This window comes from Polypterus senegalus, chromosome 7 (genome assembly GCF_016835505.1).
Source record: "Polypterus senegalus isolate Bchr_013 chromosome 7, ASM1683550v1, whole genome shotgun sequence".
In the NCBI taxonomy this organism is placed as follows: Eukaryota; Metazoa; Chordata; class Cladistia; order Polypteriformes; family Polypteridae; genus Polypterus; species Polypterus senegalus.
Genome location: NC_053160.1, coordinates 79,416,658 through 79,431,964, shown reverse-complemented (window position 1 = coordinate 79,431,964; position 15,307 = coordinate 79,416,658). Strand labels below are relative to the sequence as shown.

Sequence of the window (15,307 nt, the reverse complement as noted above, 5' to 3'; positions counted from 1 at the left end):
TATATATACACACACACACACATATATAAACATATATATACATATACATACATATCTACATATATACACACACAGCTATTTCAGATCAGTGCAATACGCTGTTTGTTAAAACGTTGACTCCGCTCTTACGTGCAATAAAAATCAAATCATTCAGTTGTCTTTGCTCATATGTCATTTTAGAGCTGGACGCCTGGCATCTTTTTGGCCACAAGTTCGCTTCTGTTTGGTGTGAGGTTCTGTGTTGTGGAGATTCTCAGGATGGATTGCAGGTGCTCATCAGTGAGGCGACTCCTGTGTGCTGTTTTGTTAGTCTTTATCACTGAGAAGAGCTTCTCACACAGATATGTGCTACCAAACATGCACAAGGTTCGAGCCGCATGTAGACGGACTTTTTTTGTTCTTCAAAGTCACCAATGCGCCGTGCAAACTCAGTGCGCAATAACTCTAGTAAGCGGTAAGTGTTCGGCAAGGCAGCTGAAGCGCTGCATTATGGGATCTGTAGTTTATTGTGTTACCAGCGCTTCATATACCCGGCTTTAATAACAATAATACAGTATATAAAATGATCTTGGGCCGGATATAATTACACGCGGGCGGATGTTTGACACATATGGACTAAATAGAACTTGAAAAGATATATTTTTTCAAATGTGATCGCGCAATTCAGATAGAGTTGACGCCAAGACTACAGCCTGCATGCCTCAATGAGTCATCCTCCCTCGCTCTTACTTTTTACCGTTCATCTAATGAATACACTGAGTATGGCTTTACCAAAACAATCATTGATGGCGAATAGAGTATCCATTATTCGAGTATGTAGAGCGGGATATATATATATACATATATATATACCCGCGTATCGCAGCGAGAAGTAGTGTGTTAAAAAGGTAGAAAAGAAAAGGGAACATTTTAAAAATACGTAACATGACTGTCAATATACAGTATTTGTTTTGTGAGTGTTATTGAGTGTTGCTGTCATCAAGGATTTGATTATCATTATTTCTTTCAATCAGGTTCGTATTTGTAGGATGTGTTGTGTTCAAGTTACATTCCGTGTTTGTCAATCGCTGTAAAGATGACAGGTTTCATTCATCGATTCGCTTCTTACTGCATCAATAAACAGCTCGCCTTCTTATTTATCTGAGACCTGACACACTGCATGCACGGGTTTTTACACTGTCTTCCTTTAGCGGACATTGACTTTTTCCACCGTGTGCTTTGTTTCCACAGTAGCTGCATTTATGAATATGCTTATCAGACGCTTCATATTTTTGCTGCCTTTTCAATTGTGTAATTCGGTTTTGTTCAGCTCTTTGGAACTGTTGCTTTTATCTGTGCACTCGCGCCAGTTCACGTGAGCCACTCGGTGTACTTGCATCGAAGGTTCCCAGCTGTGCTGGTGCCATCTCGTGCTATGTCCATAGCTTTATTTAATGTTACCATAGTCCTGGCACTTAAAACTTTTTCTCGCAGTTTCGCTGAGTTTGTGTCAAACACCACCCTGACCATCTCATCTTCCTCTCCATAAGCACAGTCCTTCACCCGTGAATATTTACCCGTGGCAGTTGCTATTGGATTGCCGCTGACGGACGGCCTTATATGGGCAGGCACTAAATTACAAACGCCAGCGGCAGCCTGTCTATGAACTTAATTTAAAGTGTAGGTTTACATCGTGCTTTGTTTCCGAAGTAGCAGAACTCATAAATATGGTTGTATATGCCACTCGCTCGCTTCTTATTGTTTCGCTGCCTTCTCAATTATATAATGCATGTTTTCTTCAGCGCTTTTTTGAGGTCTTCCTGGTTTTCTATGTACTGCGTGATTACGTGGGAGGCGTGATGATGTCACACGAAACTCCGCCGGCGTTGAAGCTCATCTTCATTACAGTAAATGGAGAAAAACTGCTTCCAGTTATGACCATTACGCGTAGAATTTCGATATGAAACCTGCCCAACTTTTGTAAGGAAGCTGTAAGGAATGAACCTGCCAAATTTCAGCCTTCCACCCACACGGGAAGTTGGAGAATTAGTGATGAGTCAGTGAGTGAGTGAGTGAGGGCTTTGCCTTTTATTAGTATAGATACTGTGGCATGTATTGCGGTGTTTGGGGCTCTCTAGTGCCCCCTTGTGGTTAGTAAGCATCAACTGGTTGACAACATACATACAAGACCGCAAGATAGTTACAGTCTTTCCATTCCATAAGATTCACTTTCCATAAGAAGCTGCTGCCACAAGAAAAGGAGATCATTGGTCCCCACCTTACCAAATGTACTACTTTCCCGATTTCATTATAAATATTAGAAAAACTGCTGCAATCCGTTCCATCACATGACAGATTTCCGAACTGATGGTATTTTTTGCCATTGCACACAGCAAGAAAACGTGATGGAATAGGTGGTACTATTAAGTGCCTTATAAGGAAGGCATCACTGCATAAAATACACAAACTGACCATTCTTACAGTTTAAGAATTGTTTACAAATACTGCTCTGGTAATATTAAAAAAGACAATTTCATTTTAGTTTGGCGGTCTTCTTGGAGAAAATGTTTGATGAGCGTTGTCAATTTCAGGAAGTTGTCAGGAATATGTGAAAAATACCGTATTATTCCTATACCAGCAGAAAACATAATCCTAACAAATGCAACCTAAAGAACACTAAGTGAGATCCATCCGATCTGTAATGATTTCTTTAAAATGAAATGATGATGCCTGCATTTATGGCTTGATCTGATGGACTGGATGTGGAACACAAGAGCAATCATAATAGACTCCTACAATTCTACTAGCCCTGTCGCATGTTTCATGCCATACAGTGATGAAAGAACATGAACTTGGGTCCCATTAAACAATATCCTCAACATCTTATCTCCTTTGGAGTTTTGTCCTTCAGGTTCTCACAAAGTATACAAAATGCAATAAAATCTTAAACATGAAATTTCACTTCTCTTTGCTCATTAGTCTAATCACTTTCACTTTATTTAAATAAGGCTTATATAAATAAAGTAATTTTCGGATTTTTGAAGTTAAGTCTGTTACTGTTCTAACATGTGATGAATGTAATGTAAATGTAACATGTAATTACTATTTGAACCGTATTATGTACATATCGATCTTTTTTTTTTTTTTCTCTCTGACCTATCCGACTCCACCTCTCAAAACCCAGGCAGAACATAATAACCATTTCTGGTAGGTGGACTAATATCCTATAAATGGTGTTAATCAAAAAAAAAACATAAAAACAAACAAAAAAAAAACCAACAATTGTATCTTGCCCCAACAGAGATATCAGACCTCAAAAACCATGCAAATTTGATTTTTGTCAGGTTTGGAAGGATGGGAACCCATGAAGAGAACCATTTTCAGGATTTCATTTTTTTTTAAATGCTTTTTTCATGTAAAACTTTCTCCATAGTAAAAATGTCTCTCTGTACCTTTTTTGTGCTGTGTAACAAAAAAAGGCAAAGTCAGTGAAAATCAACATCCAGTCATCAATTTTTAAAGGGCTAAAAAAAATAAAGAATATGATTAATTTCAGAGCGCAAGTGAAAAAGAATCCTCAGTGCTGAGGTAAACTTTTTTTGCATTATTTAAATATCTTTATTGGTTAAGGAGATATTAGAAATGTAACAAAGTCTTCAAAATGCTAAACATGGCGATAGCTGCAATCTTTGAAAGGGGTAGTGGGGAGCAGAGTGTGGAAAATAAAATTTGAAAAATAATTTGTGGTCCTCAAGCAACCTTACAAAAGAACATGAAAAGTTTTACATTTTTGGAAGACTATGCAGCACCAACATTTCTCACAATTGTGTGAATTCTTTTACCCTCTTAGTCACAAATGTATCTTCTTCACTTTTTTGCATACTGTTAAGAAATGAAAGGCAGGCAAACATTTAACTTAAATTATATGATTGTCTAGAACTAAAAGATGCATGTATGAATATTTCACACATACATCAATGACCGTATCAATTTCTTTGCAGGGTGCATTAAACACACACACACACAGGTCAAATTCTGTTAGATTGAACTGAGTTTTAACAACATCCTTGCTTTAACACAAATTTTTTTGGTCCTGTGCAATTTCCTATAAAATTAATGGTGAAAAGACCTCTTCACAAAGTCCGATTTATCCGCAAAAGTCATCAATTTTTATAATTTTAATAAATTAAAAAGCAGCAAAACTTACGTAATTTTTCTGTACTGGGCTCAAAAATTGTGATTTAGGGGCTCCACTGAGCAGCCTATTACACTGCACATTTATATCATCTGGTTTACAGGATATGCATCATACTCTTGCAATGGAGTGGGGCTTGAGAAGGGTTATTTGAAAACAGGAGGCATTGTGGGCCTATCTAGGGGCAGGATAATAGTTAATCCAATTTGACTTCAGCTATGGAGCTCTGGAGATTTGACACAGCTAGAACCCACCACATATTTACGGGTTTCTTAAGGTATGGTTTCACTTTGCCAAGCACGTTGATCAGATTGAGGATTCATTTTTTGGCTCACCCTTAAGAAAATGTACTGACTGCTAAAGTTTCCTATGTTTATGCTATTTAACCAGTTTTCAAAACGTTTAATAAATTTGCCAAGATTTTACCCCATTAACACTTGAATGCATCTTTGAATTTTGTGATTTCAATTTTGTACATCTTACGATTAAATTTCCTGAAACTTAACATATTTAAAACTTTTCTCAAGCATTTCATTCTAACAGAATTTATACACACACACACACACACACACACATATTTAACATATTCTCTCATATTGCAAAGGATATCAGCTTTGGCAAAATCTCTTATCCCACACTGAGGTAATCCTGGTGAGTTCTGCAAGCAGAAATCCAGGTAAAACCAATGGGCAAGCTCAATCTGGAAACAAACTCGAATGGCGTTGTCCCTTTCCTCACTTGGGATATGCAGAATGAATCGACTACAGAAAAACAAAAATAGTCATTTTTGATTTAACTTAGTAAAGTTGATTCTATAATGAGAAAAAAAGAACACGTAAACTATTTTAACATATAAATTCAGCAGATAATCAATGTGATGCATTTGAACGTAAACAACATTCAAGGAAATTTTTCATTAAAATTCTTTGATTTTGGAAATTCTCATATGAACCATTTCAACAATTTAATGGTATAATGCTAGCTCAGACATACCATGAATACCGAGATATTTCAACTGTGATAGCATTCTATAGGAGCATCTCATCACAGGTAAGAAGAAAAACCACAAAGTAAGAAAATATATTAGCAAGATTAATTTCACTGTATGTTAAATATTATTTTGAATAAAGTGTCAAATGACATTGTGTAATTCAATACTATCCATCCATCCATTATCCAACCCGCTATATCCTACAGTCATAGCCGAAATTATCAGCACCCCTGGAATTTTCCCAGAAAATGCACTATTTCTCCCAGAAAATTGTTGCAATTACAAATGTTTTGGTATACGCGTTTATTTCTTTTATGTGCATTGGAACAACACAAAACAGAAAAAAATCCAAATCTGACATCAAGTCACACAGAACTCCAAAAATGGGCCGGACAAAATTATTGGCACCTTTTCAAAATTGTGGGTAAATCATTTTATTTCAAGCATATGATGCTCATTTGAACTCACCTGTGGCATGAAACAGGTGCTGGCAATATAGCGATCCCCCCTGAAGCCAGTTAAAATGGAGAAAAGTGGACCTTTCTGTTGTGTGTCTGAGTGTGCCACACTAAGCATGGAGAACAGAAAGAAGAGCAGAGAATTGTCCGAGGACTTGAGAACAAAAATTGTGGAAAAATATCAACAATCTCAAGGCTACAAGTCCATCTCCACAGATCATCGTGTTCCTTTGTCCACTGTGCGCAACATAATTAAGAAGTTCACAACACATGTCACTGTAGCTAATCTCCCTTGACGTGGACGGAAGAGAAAAACTGATAAAAAGAATGCAACGAAGGATAATCCGAATGGTGGATAAACGGCCCCAATCAACTTCAAAACATATTCAAGCCTTTCTGCAGACTCAGGGTGCAACAGTGTCAGCTTAAATTATCCATCGACATTTGAGCGAAATGAAACGCTATGGCAGGAGAGCCAGGAGGACCCCACTGCTGACACAGATACATAAAAAAACCAGACTGGAGTTTGCCAAAATGTACTTGAGAAAGCCAAAATCCTTCTGGGTGAACGTCTTGTGGACAGATGAGACCAAGGTAGAGCTTTTTAGTAAAGCTCATCATTCTACTGTTTACAGAAAATGGAAGGAGGCCTACGAAGAGAAGAACAACACAGTACCTACAGTCAAACATGGTGGAGGTTCTAAGATATTTTGGGGATGTTTTGCTGCCTCTGGCACTGGATGTCTTGACTGTGTGCAAGGTATCATGAAATCTGAAGACTACCAACAGATATTGGGGCGCAAAGTAGGGCCCAGTGTCAGAAAGCTGGGTTTGCGTCAGAGGTCATGGGTGTTCCAGCAGGACAATAACCCCCAACATACCTCTAAAAGAACCCAGAAATGGTTGAAGACAAAGCGCTGGAGAGTTCTGAAGCGGCCAGCAATGAGTCCGGATCTAAATCCAACTGAACACTTATGGAGAGATCTCAAAATTGCTGTTGGGAGAAGGCGCCCTTCAAATCTGAGAGACCTTGAGCAGTTTGCAAAAGAAGAGTGGTTGGAAATTCCAGTTGAGAGGTGTAACAAGCTTGTTGATGGTTACAGGAAGTGCTTGATTTCAGTTATTTTTTTCCAAAGGGCGTGCAACCAAATATTAAGTTGAGGGTGCCAATAACTTTGTCCAGCCCAGTTTTTGAGTTTTGTGTGAAATAATGTCAGATTTGGCTTTTTTTTCTGTTTTTTTGTGTTGTTCCAATGCACATAAAGGAAATAAACGTGTCTACCAAAACATCTGTAATTGCAACAATTTCTGGGAGAAATGATGCATTTTCTGGGAAAATTCCAGGGGTGCTGATAATTTCGGCCATGACTGTAACTACAGGGTCACAGGGATCTGCTGCAGCCAATCCCAGCCAACACAGGGCGCAAGACAGGAAACAAACCCCGGGCAGGGTGCCAGCCCACCGCAGGGCACACGCACACACACACCAAGCACACACTAGGGACAATTTAGGATCGCCAATGCACCTAACCCGCAAGTCTTTGGACTGTGGAAGGAAACCCATGCAGACACGGGGAGAACATGCAAACTCCACGTAGGGAGGACCCAGGAAGCGAACCCGGCCTCCTAACTGCGAGGCAGCTGCGCTACCCACTGCGCCACCGTGCCGCCCAATTCAATACTATTGATTTTAAATTATTAAGAAGCAATTGCCAAAAGACATGCTACCGCATTGTTATATATATTATATGCCAATGCTTTGTCTGAAAGGTGAGTGGGTTTACCAATTTCCATTTGACAATGCCCAAGTCTTTTATGACTGATTCAACTACAAGAACCTTAACGATTCATACATGATGCACTGTGTGATTTGACCAGTTCATGTCTGCCTGGGTAATTCTTGATTGAGAATGATACTAGGCCTCAACCTGGAAATTTGCCCAAGTTGGTTTCCCTTGTATGTTCACCCTGGCTTTATTTATAATTACTCAAGATCCAGAATTCACCTGTATGTTTGGAAGGAATTCTGATATAGTTACTAACAATTGGCAAATACTGGACAAAAATGTTTCCAGTCTATTTTCACCAATGTGATAATTCACTTTAAATATAGTTAAGATAACTTAAACTGCCTTTGGTTGGTTCCCGTTTCTAGCATACAGTAAAACCTTGTAGGATTCTCTACAACAATTGTCAAATAATAGACTCTATGGAGGCATTCATGAGATGTTTATTCTTTTTCCAATAATAGCTGACATAAAATCAGTAAATCATAACATACCTCTCTCTAAAAACTAAAATTACTGGGAGCTTGCTAACTTTAACAGATTTTTCTGGAAAAAATTGGCCTAGCAAAAACAGTAACAATTTGATAAATATGGTTACACTTTTTAACATTATCCAGTGACAAGGTCACAGCCAGCAAGCACATAGTCTATAAACATTCTTAGTTCTGAGAAATGGGTATATTAAAAAATAAAGGCAAGTCAAGTGTATTGCAATTTAAACTACCGGTATGTACAAAATTAAATTCTTGTCTCACGATTGACAAAAACACAAAATAAATTAATATAAAATAAAACTAGTATGGTAAATTATACACTATGTATTTGAAAGCATTCATAAAATATATGTACAAATGTTTATACACGCACACACCGATTGCTATTTGCAATATTTGTTCTTATTATTGACCGTTCAGCAATTTTCTAGAAACCATCATTGAACCTAAAAATTCAGAAAAAAAGAAGGATGAATTAAGGGGTGCATCTGTCAAACAAATGTTAGGTTGCTTGTTGTCGCAATAAAAACACATAGATAGCATTAAGTTGATCTGCAAGGAAAAATGAATACGATATAGGATTAGGTTTTACTTTAATGTCCGTAAACATTCTCAGAACTGGGGGTGTCATGATACCAGAATTTTTGTACTAAATACCAATACCTGTGAAATTTCACCATACTCGGTACCTATTTCATACCATTGCAAAAACAGAATTCTCCTTTATTGGCTTTGTAATTACAAGTACCTCCATCATTCAGATGAACAATATTGTGCCTTTTTCTGTTATGGAATAGAAAATATATAAATACTAATTGTAACAGAAAACTTAAAATAGTGCCATATCAATTAAGTAGTTGCCCAACTACAATTCAACTAGTATTGGCATTCATAAATATGAAATTGCAATGCCATACTTGAATTTAATTTGTGATAGATATGGGTATACCACCAGTGTAACATTATATCTGGGTTAAGTTATACCTACAGGATTTCCACACAGGGGTCATAAACAACAATATCATCATGGACTACCTGATTCATCTTACCATGTGTACATTCCGATTTTATTCTCTGACATTTCTTTTCTGTAACTGAAAAAAATACTACTTAAAATGCTAAAAATTCAATTATTATATCTGTACTGTTGATTTAGTGAATTCCAAAATAATTCAGGATATTTTCATTTAAGCAAACTCTTTAAGGCTGTTTTTGTAACATGATTTAAAAATCTGGTTTGTCCATTTTCTCAAACTCTGTTAGGCTTGCAACATTTGCTATTGTGAGGTTTACATTTACATCATTAGCTGATAAGAAACAAATTTAAGAGCAATATTTAATGCTCAAGTAAAATTAATTCAAATGTCACAAACTCTGAGTGCTTCAGTTGTTCAAATTTGTCCCTCCTTTTTTTCACATTTATTCAACCATAAAGGCTTCCTAGGTGAAATCAAACTTGTACGCTTTATATTGGCCAGAGGGTATATGTTGTATTACTGGAGAGACATGTTTTGTACTTCGTACCATCAAAACAATTAAATACATTTTATAGATGTACAAAGTCAAACAGCCACTTCCTTTCACACCTGCCTCAGTATTTCATTGCCATAATGGTTGTTATCACTGATAGTGATGCTGTTTCCTCCCACATTACACGGTCCTGCATGCATGATTCTGGACGCATACAAGGTTCCCCCACCACCCAGACAGATATCTGTAGATGTTCAATCTGAGAATGGATACAAAGCTTCCATTCTTTTATTTGGGACTGTGTAGGACATAGTATAACAAAGTAATTAATCTCTAACTGTAGGTTAAACAGTTACAATCCACATGATTCTGGCACTAACCACTGAAATTCTCCTGCCTTGAGCAAAAGGCATTTTCAGAAATGATTCCTGCTAAGAGAGGTGTTGATGCAGTGCTGTAGCTTTGTGTGCATTTTCATGTGCAGTTTTGACTCAGGTGGCAGCAATAGTATTGACAGGTGAACACACCATCTGAGTTAAGGGCACAGAAGTGGGTGGTCTTTAATTTTGGTGTAGCAGAGATACAGAATGTTAGCATTATATTTGCTTTCACTAAATGCTTTAGGATGTAAACATTTGTATTCACTAATAACATTGCACAGACTGTTCAGTGCACTGATCGTGACTGCTAGTGGACACTCCAGAAAACTCCTTCAGAAGATAAAATGGACAACACCAGATCAATAAATACTACAGACCAGGAAAGGAGTTTTTAGAGACAATTTTAATAGCTCTGGAAGAAGAATAAAACGCAAGCTCATCCTTTGCTTTTACCCGACAGTTCAGTGCAATCCCCAGTAAAGCAATCAAAAAAAACCCAAAAAAAACACAGAAATTTTCCGATGTCTGTTCACGTAGGAAGACTTGCCTGCATGTCCCCTAGAATATCATTCAGCAACTGCATAATGCTAGGTAGAGGCTGTGGGGTAGCTAGAGTTCGTGCCGCTCAGAGCGGGGTGGTGCTTCAATTTGCCGCCCTCCATCATATCTGAATATGTTAACCTATTTAAATAGAAAATTAAAATGATGTATAGCGAAAAATTAAGGTAAATTTTGCATAGATTTATTTATATATAGAGAAACGGCAATAATTTTTCACATATAATTATTTATAAGCGTCAACTAGACAAGAAAACAGTAAAAGTAATGATAAGCCGTGTTCCAATTATTAGATTAATATAATCTTGCCGCGAAAACCAGAACCGGTGTAGTGTACAAGTGATAGGTGGGGATGTTTCCTGTGCAGAGCAAGAACGTATTCGGATTGGTAACAAAATGAAATTATAAATTGCAGATTAGTTGCTTATCCTCCTAGAAATTAATCGGTGTAATGTTTGTTTATTTTTGTTACTGCCTCATAAATTTCAACTGCTGTGTATGATGCCGTCACAGGACAACAATCTAAAAATAATTTTTGAAGCATTTGTGGATGAAAATCAGAAAATTTTACTTATTTCATTCATGAGTGATATTTTTCTGAACCTTGCTGCTTACACACGAATTGTACTGAGCCTTTTGGCCAATAATGCTGCCCCCAAAAATGTGCCGCCCGGGGCGGGTGGAGGGGGAGGACTTGCACATCTAACAAAACACAACATGACACCACTTTGCCACTATTATCAATAAACTGTAAGAAGTGGCTTCCAATTACGCAATAGTTCCACTCAGTACTTCACCAAGACCTTTTAAAGCTTCCATCAACAAAGGCCAATTGTCTAAATATAGTTTAGTGTAGATTTAACTGTGTTTCAATGGATGAGCATTCATTACTTTGAAATGCAGTTTAATAAATCTACACTTTACAAAACGCTTGACAAGTGTGATGGGTGACCTCAGCCATTATCTAGCCAGGATGCCACCTGGATGGAAGGACCAGGGGAGAGTGCGTTGGTGAGTCAATACCTCCCCTGGGATTCTAGAGGGCAGTCCCCTTGGGCAGCTGTGGCACCACAGATTCCCGCAGGACATGCCAGGAGCTGAAATTTGGTACAGCCCTGTTGGGTTCCATGGAGGCCACCAGGGGGAGCTGCAGAGCCCTACAGTGGACCTCCAGCACAGCTGGGAGTGACTCCAGATAATACTGATGAGCTACCTGGAACACTCTCGGGATCTGAATAAAAGGAGCCGCCTCACTCCATTCAGAGAGCCAGAGCTTGGAGGAGGTGGACAAAGCTTGCTGGGAGAGGAGTGGAGGAGGCAAAGAAAAAGAAGAAGGAAAAGGGCCAGTGTTGTACTTTGCCCTGTGAGCTAAACCATGTGCTGCGTAAACAAAAGGTGTGTTGTGTGGCAAACTCATGCCTGTCTGTCTGTGTCTGTCTGTGTTGGGTTAGGGAGGCTGTATGCACCCTAGTGGTCCACACAAGCTACACACACTGTGTCACATTATTAGATTATGCTTCTTGGAAAAAAATTGTTGTCTTGGCATTGCTCACCATATCGATGGAAGTAAATATGGTTTTATATGAAGTTCACTTTACCCCTCAATCAAAGTTGTTTTACCACATACTAACCCAAAGTATGGTATGTGTGCAACTTAAGCCAACATCACATTATTCAGCTTTGTCATGGAGTATGTAACATTTACCGACTGAGCACCAATCTTCCAGCGCAGTGATGCTAATCCCTTTTTTCTGACAACCAAAAGTGTGCCGCTCAACAGCTAACCTCTGCCTTTTATTTCTTTTGTCCATACGATTATAGTCTGTAAAATAAAAGACATTAGAGAGACAAGCTTCTCTTCTATTTGTGAGGTCCGAAGTTAGTGCTGTATGAATAATTAACAGTCTTGGCCCTGTTTATCCTTTTTCATTCTGTTTAAGTATGTAAAACACCAGACAGACAAAACACATATTTCTTATTCCTCATTGCCACATTCTACACATTGGAGTGGCGGGGTTGTGTGCGTAAAGTACAACTATACTTGTTTGATTTTATCGTAGCCTTCCACAGACTACTTGGTCTCAGTTGCTGGCTATGTCACAATAGGCGACTGCCTCTAAAACACTAAGATAACGTAAATGAAGGCTACGACTGAAAAAACCAAAGAAAACGTCACATAATATTACAAAGGGAAAAAAAAGGTCCTTGCTCCAACCCACCTCTCCAAATGTCGGGCAAAATTGGTTGGTGACTCAAAAAAGGTTGCCGATCCCAAATGTAAACATAGGGGCAACTTTTACTCTGATGTTACAGGAGTGAATAGAATAGGCTATTTCAGTCTTGTAACTCATATATAAAGCACGATTTTAAAAATGACATGATTCATCAAGTACATTGTCATTAAAGAAAATATTTCCTTTGAGTCCTTCTCCTTTTGCTGTTTTTCAATTTGGACCGACCTGTAAATAAATGTAAAGATCACACAGTTAAGGCCAGTGACACGCTAAACAATTTGGACATGGAAAGCAGGTCAAACTAAACAACTGCAGCTGCAAGATTTGTCTTTTTGGCAATGTCAAATTATACAAGTAGGAACTACAGGGAATGGTTGATTACAATACTCACTACTCATGACTTGTCAACAGAGGTTCAAACTTGCTGCACTTTGCCAAGCAACTAACTTGTTGGCTGAAAATGCCAGTGGCTGCACAAATGCTTTCCAGGTGCCCAGATATGTTGAGTTCACCCACAGTCTAAGCACCTCTTGTTCCAGTCTGTCGTGATACAATTAACATGAGCCGTCGAATTAAAAAGCCTCTCTAAAACAGCACCTTCCCTTGTGGCTCAGATTGTATGCATCATACTTCCAACAGCATACTCACTGGTTGTACAAACAGCTGCCCACTGTGGGTTAAGTGAAGAGAAAAACCAACCCCTGTAATTCTGTCATGATGTAACACAGACTACTATGACTGCATCACTGGGGATGTCAAATTAAGTGACTAGAAGTCACAGGGAATTACTGTTACACACCAGGACTTAAGGTAATGTAAACGAAGGCTATGCCTAAAAATGACATACAAAGTTTTGCTATCTGATTTGCCTTCACACTTCATCTAACCCCAAGATAACTCACACCAACACCGTCAAAACTAAGTTACACTACAAATTTGTATTACACATAAAAAGAGATTGGATTATTTAGCAAAGAAAAGCCAACCTATTCTGCTTGAGCATATGCTATTTACTGGAGAAATGACTGTGCACAGGATGGATTTGCCATTTAACTCTACAACAACAATTTGTCACCAAGGGGAAATTATTATTTTTTTTCCCATTAATGAAAGAAAAAAAAACTATATATTAAACATCACGGTAAATACCATTCACTAGACATGGGAGTATGCCACCTTTGCCAGTCCATTTGATTCAGGTACTTGAATTGGGCAGGGAAAAACTCGACTGCAATTTAAAATAGGGGTCAGGGTTTTCTCATAACTGTTAAAATTAGGGTGAAACGAAATGCAACACTTTTGTATCCGTGTAGGTCCAAAATGTGAAACATTTCTTTAAATGATGGATCAACCTTATTATATAAATTAATACAATTTGTAGAATGCTTTGTTAACGTAAAGTTAAAGGTTGGCATAAGCGGTGTGAATAATAAGTAATTGCTTGCGAATAAAGTAACTAACTTCAGCCTCGAGGATATAATCTGCAACAGACTACAACAAATTTTATTGAAGACAACTGCAGAGTCCTAGTTGAAAGACCAAGTCAAGTGGCTTCAACCAAACTCATTCTCTTTTATACATCAAGTCTACCAGAAACTGTCACAAACTCCATCTAGAACCTACTACTTACATGCTAGTTGCCACTTCACTTTAGGAGGTCACTCTCTCACCCCTGCCATCACCACCCTGAACATACCCTTTACATCAAACCGAAACTGAGGCCGTGGTGTCCGAACGAGTACAACTGAGCCGTAAGGGCTAAAGACCTTTTTTTATCTTCAAGGAAAATGGCAAAATATCTGAGTGATATTAACATGAGTTTGCAACTTCAATTGATAAAATAATTACCTGTATAAATCGGAGATACTCGTAAATGACCAACAGCGGATGCATTTTGGGTTTCAAAAATAAATCAACTCTAAACCTTGGCGTGAGAGCCAAATGCAACACTGGTAATTAAAACCCGTCATTCAAAGTGATCGAATGCCCTCCTCAAACAGAGCAGGTCTTGCAAAACGCTAAAAAAAAAAGTTATTTTAAAACTCACCTGGGCAAAGTTGGCTCGGCATTCGATACTCGTTTGACACAAAAGCAACTAATATTAACAGGGAGGGGGGTAGGTTGGTATTGCTATTACGCTATTATTATGCAGATAATAAAACTCCTGTGGAAGACTACAGAATCAGTATGCAAACAATTGATCTTCTTTATAAATTATTTCACACCCAAATATAACAGAACGACACTCACTTTTTATTATTAACACCGCGTTTTATTAAAAAAAATATGCATGGTCAAAACGTACCTGCAAAGGTCGTCCAATACATCGCTGGGAATCTCCCCTCGTTTAGTCTCCATGACGAGGATAAGAACATCCCGAATTCCCAAAACCACTTGTAGTTAAAAGCAAATAATCCAGCAGCTATGTGAATTTAAATATATTAAAACAATTAAAGTGCGAAACTGAGGAATTCATCAGCGCGACCCTGCGAAAGTAACTACGAAACCATAAGGCGGATGGAGATCCTTGATTGACACGACCACTAACTAACCGTAAAAAAAGGCAAGGGCGGGAGCGTTCTCTTTAACCAATTAAAATTACACTGGGCGTGCTCTTTTTCCAGGAAACGTTCTTCTCACGACGCCTTTGTGTTGTACTGCTTGATTGACGTTTACGATCGTCAATCACTTAAGACCTAACGGCAGAAAGGTAGGCTTAGAAAGCCTGAGTAACCAATCGTAGGACGTAACACAGTGACGC

At 38.2% G+C, this 15,307-nt stretch overlaps 1 protein-coding gene across 2 annotated transcripts in view; it reads right to left on the bottom strand.

The window, feature by feature from the left end:
• Positions 1-15,085, bottom strand: part of dcp2 (decapping mRNA 2) — a 57,065-nt gene extending 41,980 nt beyond the window's left edge. The window contains exons 1-2 of one of the 2 annotated variants that reach the window (XM_039758931.1): positions 14,852-15,085; positions 4,784-4,935 (exon numbers count right to left, since the gene is read on the bottom strand). In XM_039758931.1, the coding sequence (XP_039614865.1) occupies positions 4,784-4,935; positions 14,852-14,904 (205 nt within the window). In that variant the 5' untranslated portion in view covers positions 14,905-15,085. The remainder of the gene's footprint in view (positions 1-4,783; positions 4,936-14,851) is intronic. The other variant, XM_039758930.1, reaches the window with a different exon arrangement.
• Positions 15,086-15,307: the final 222 nt, after the last annotated feature.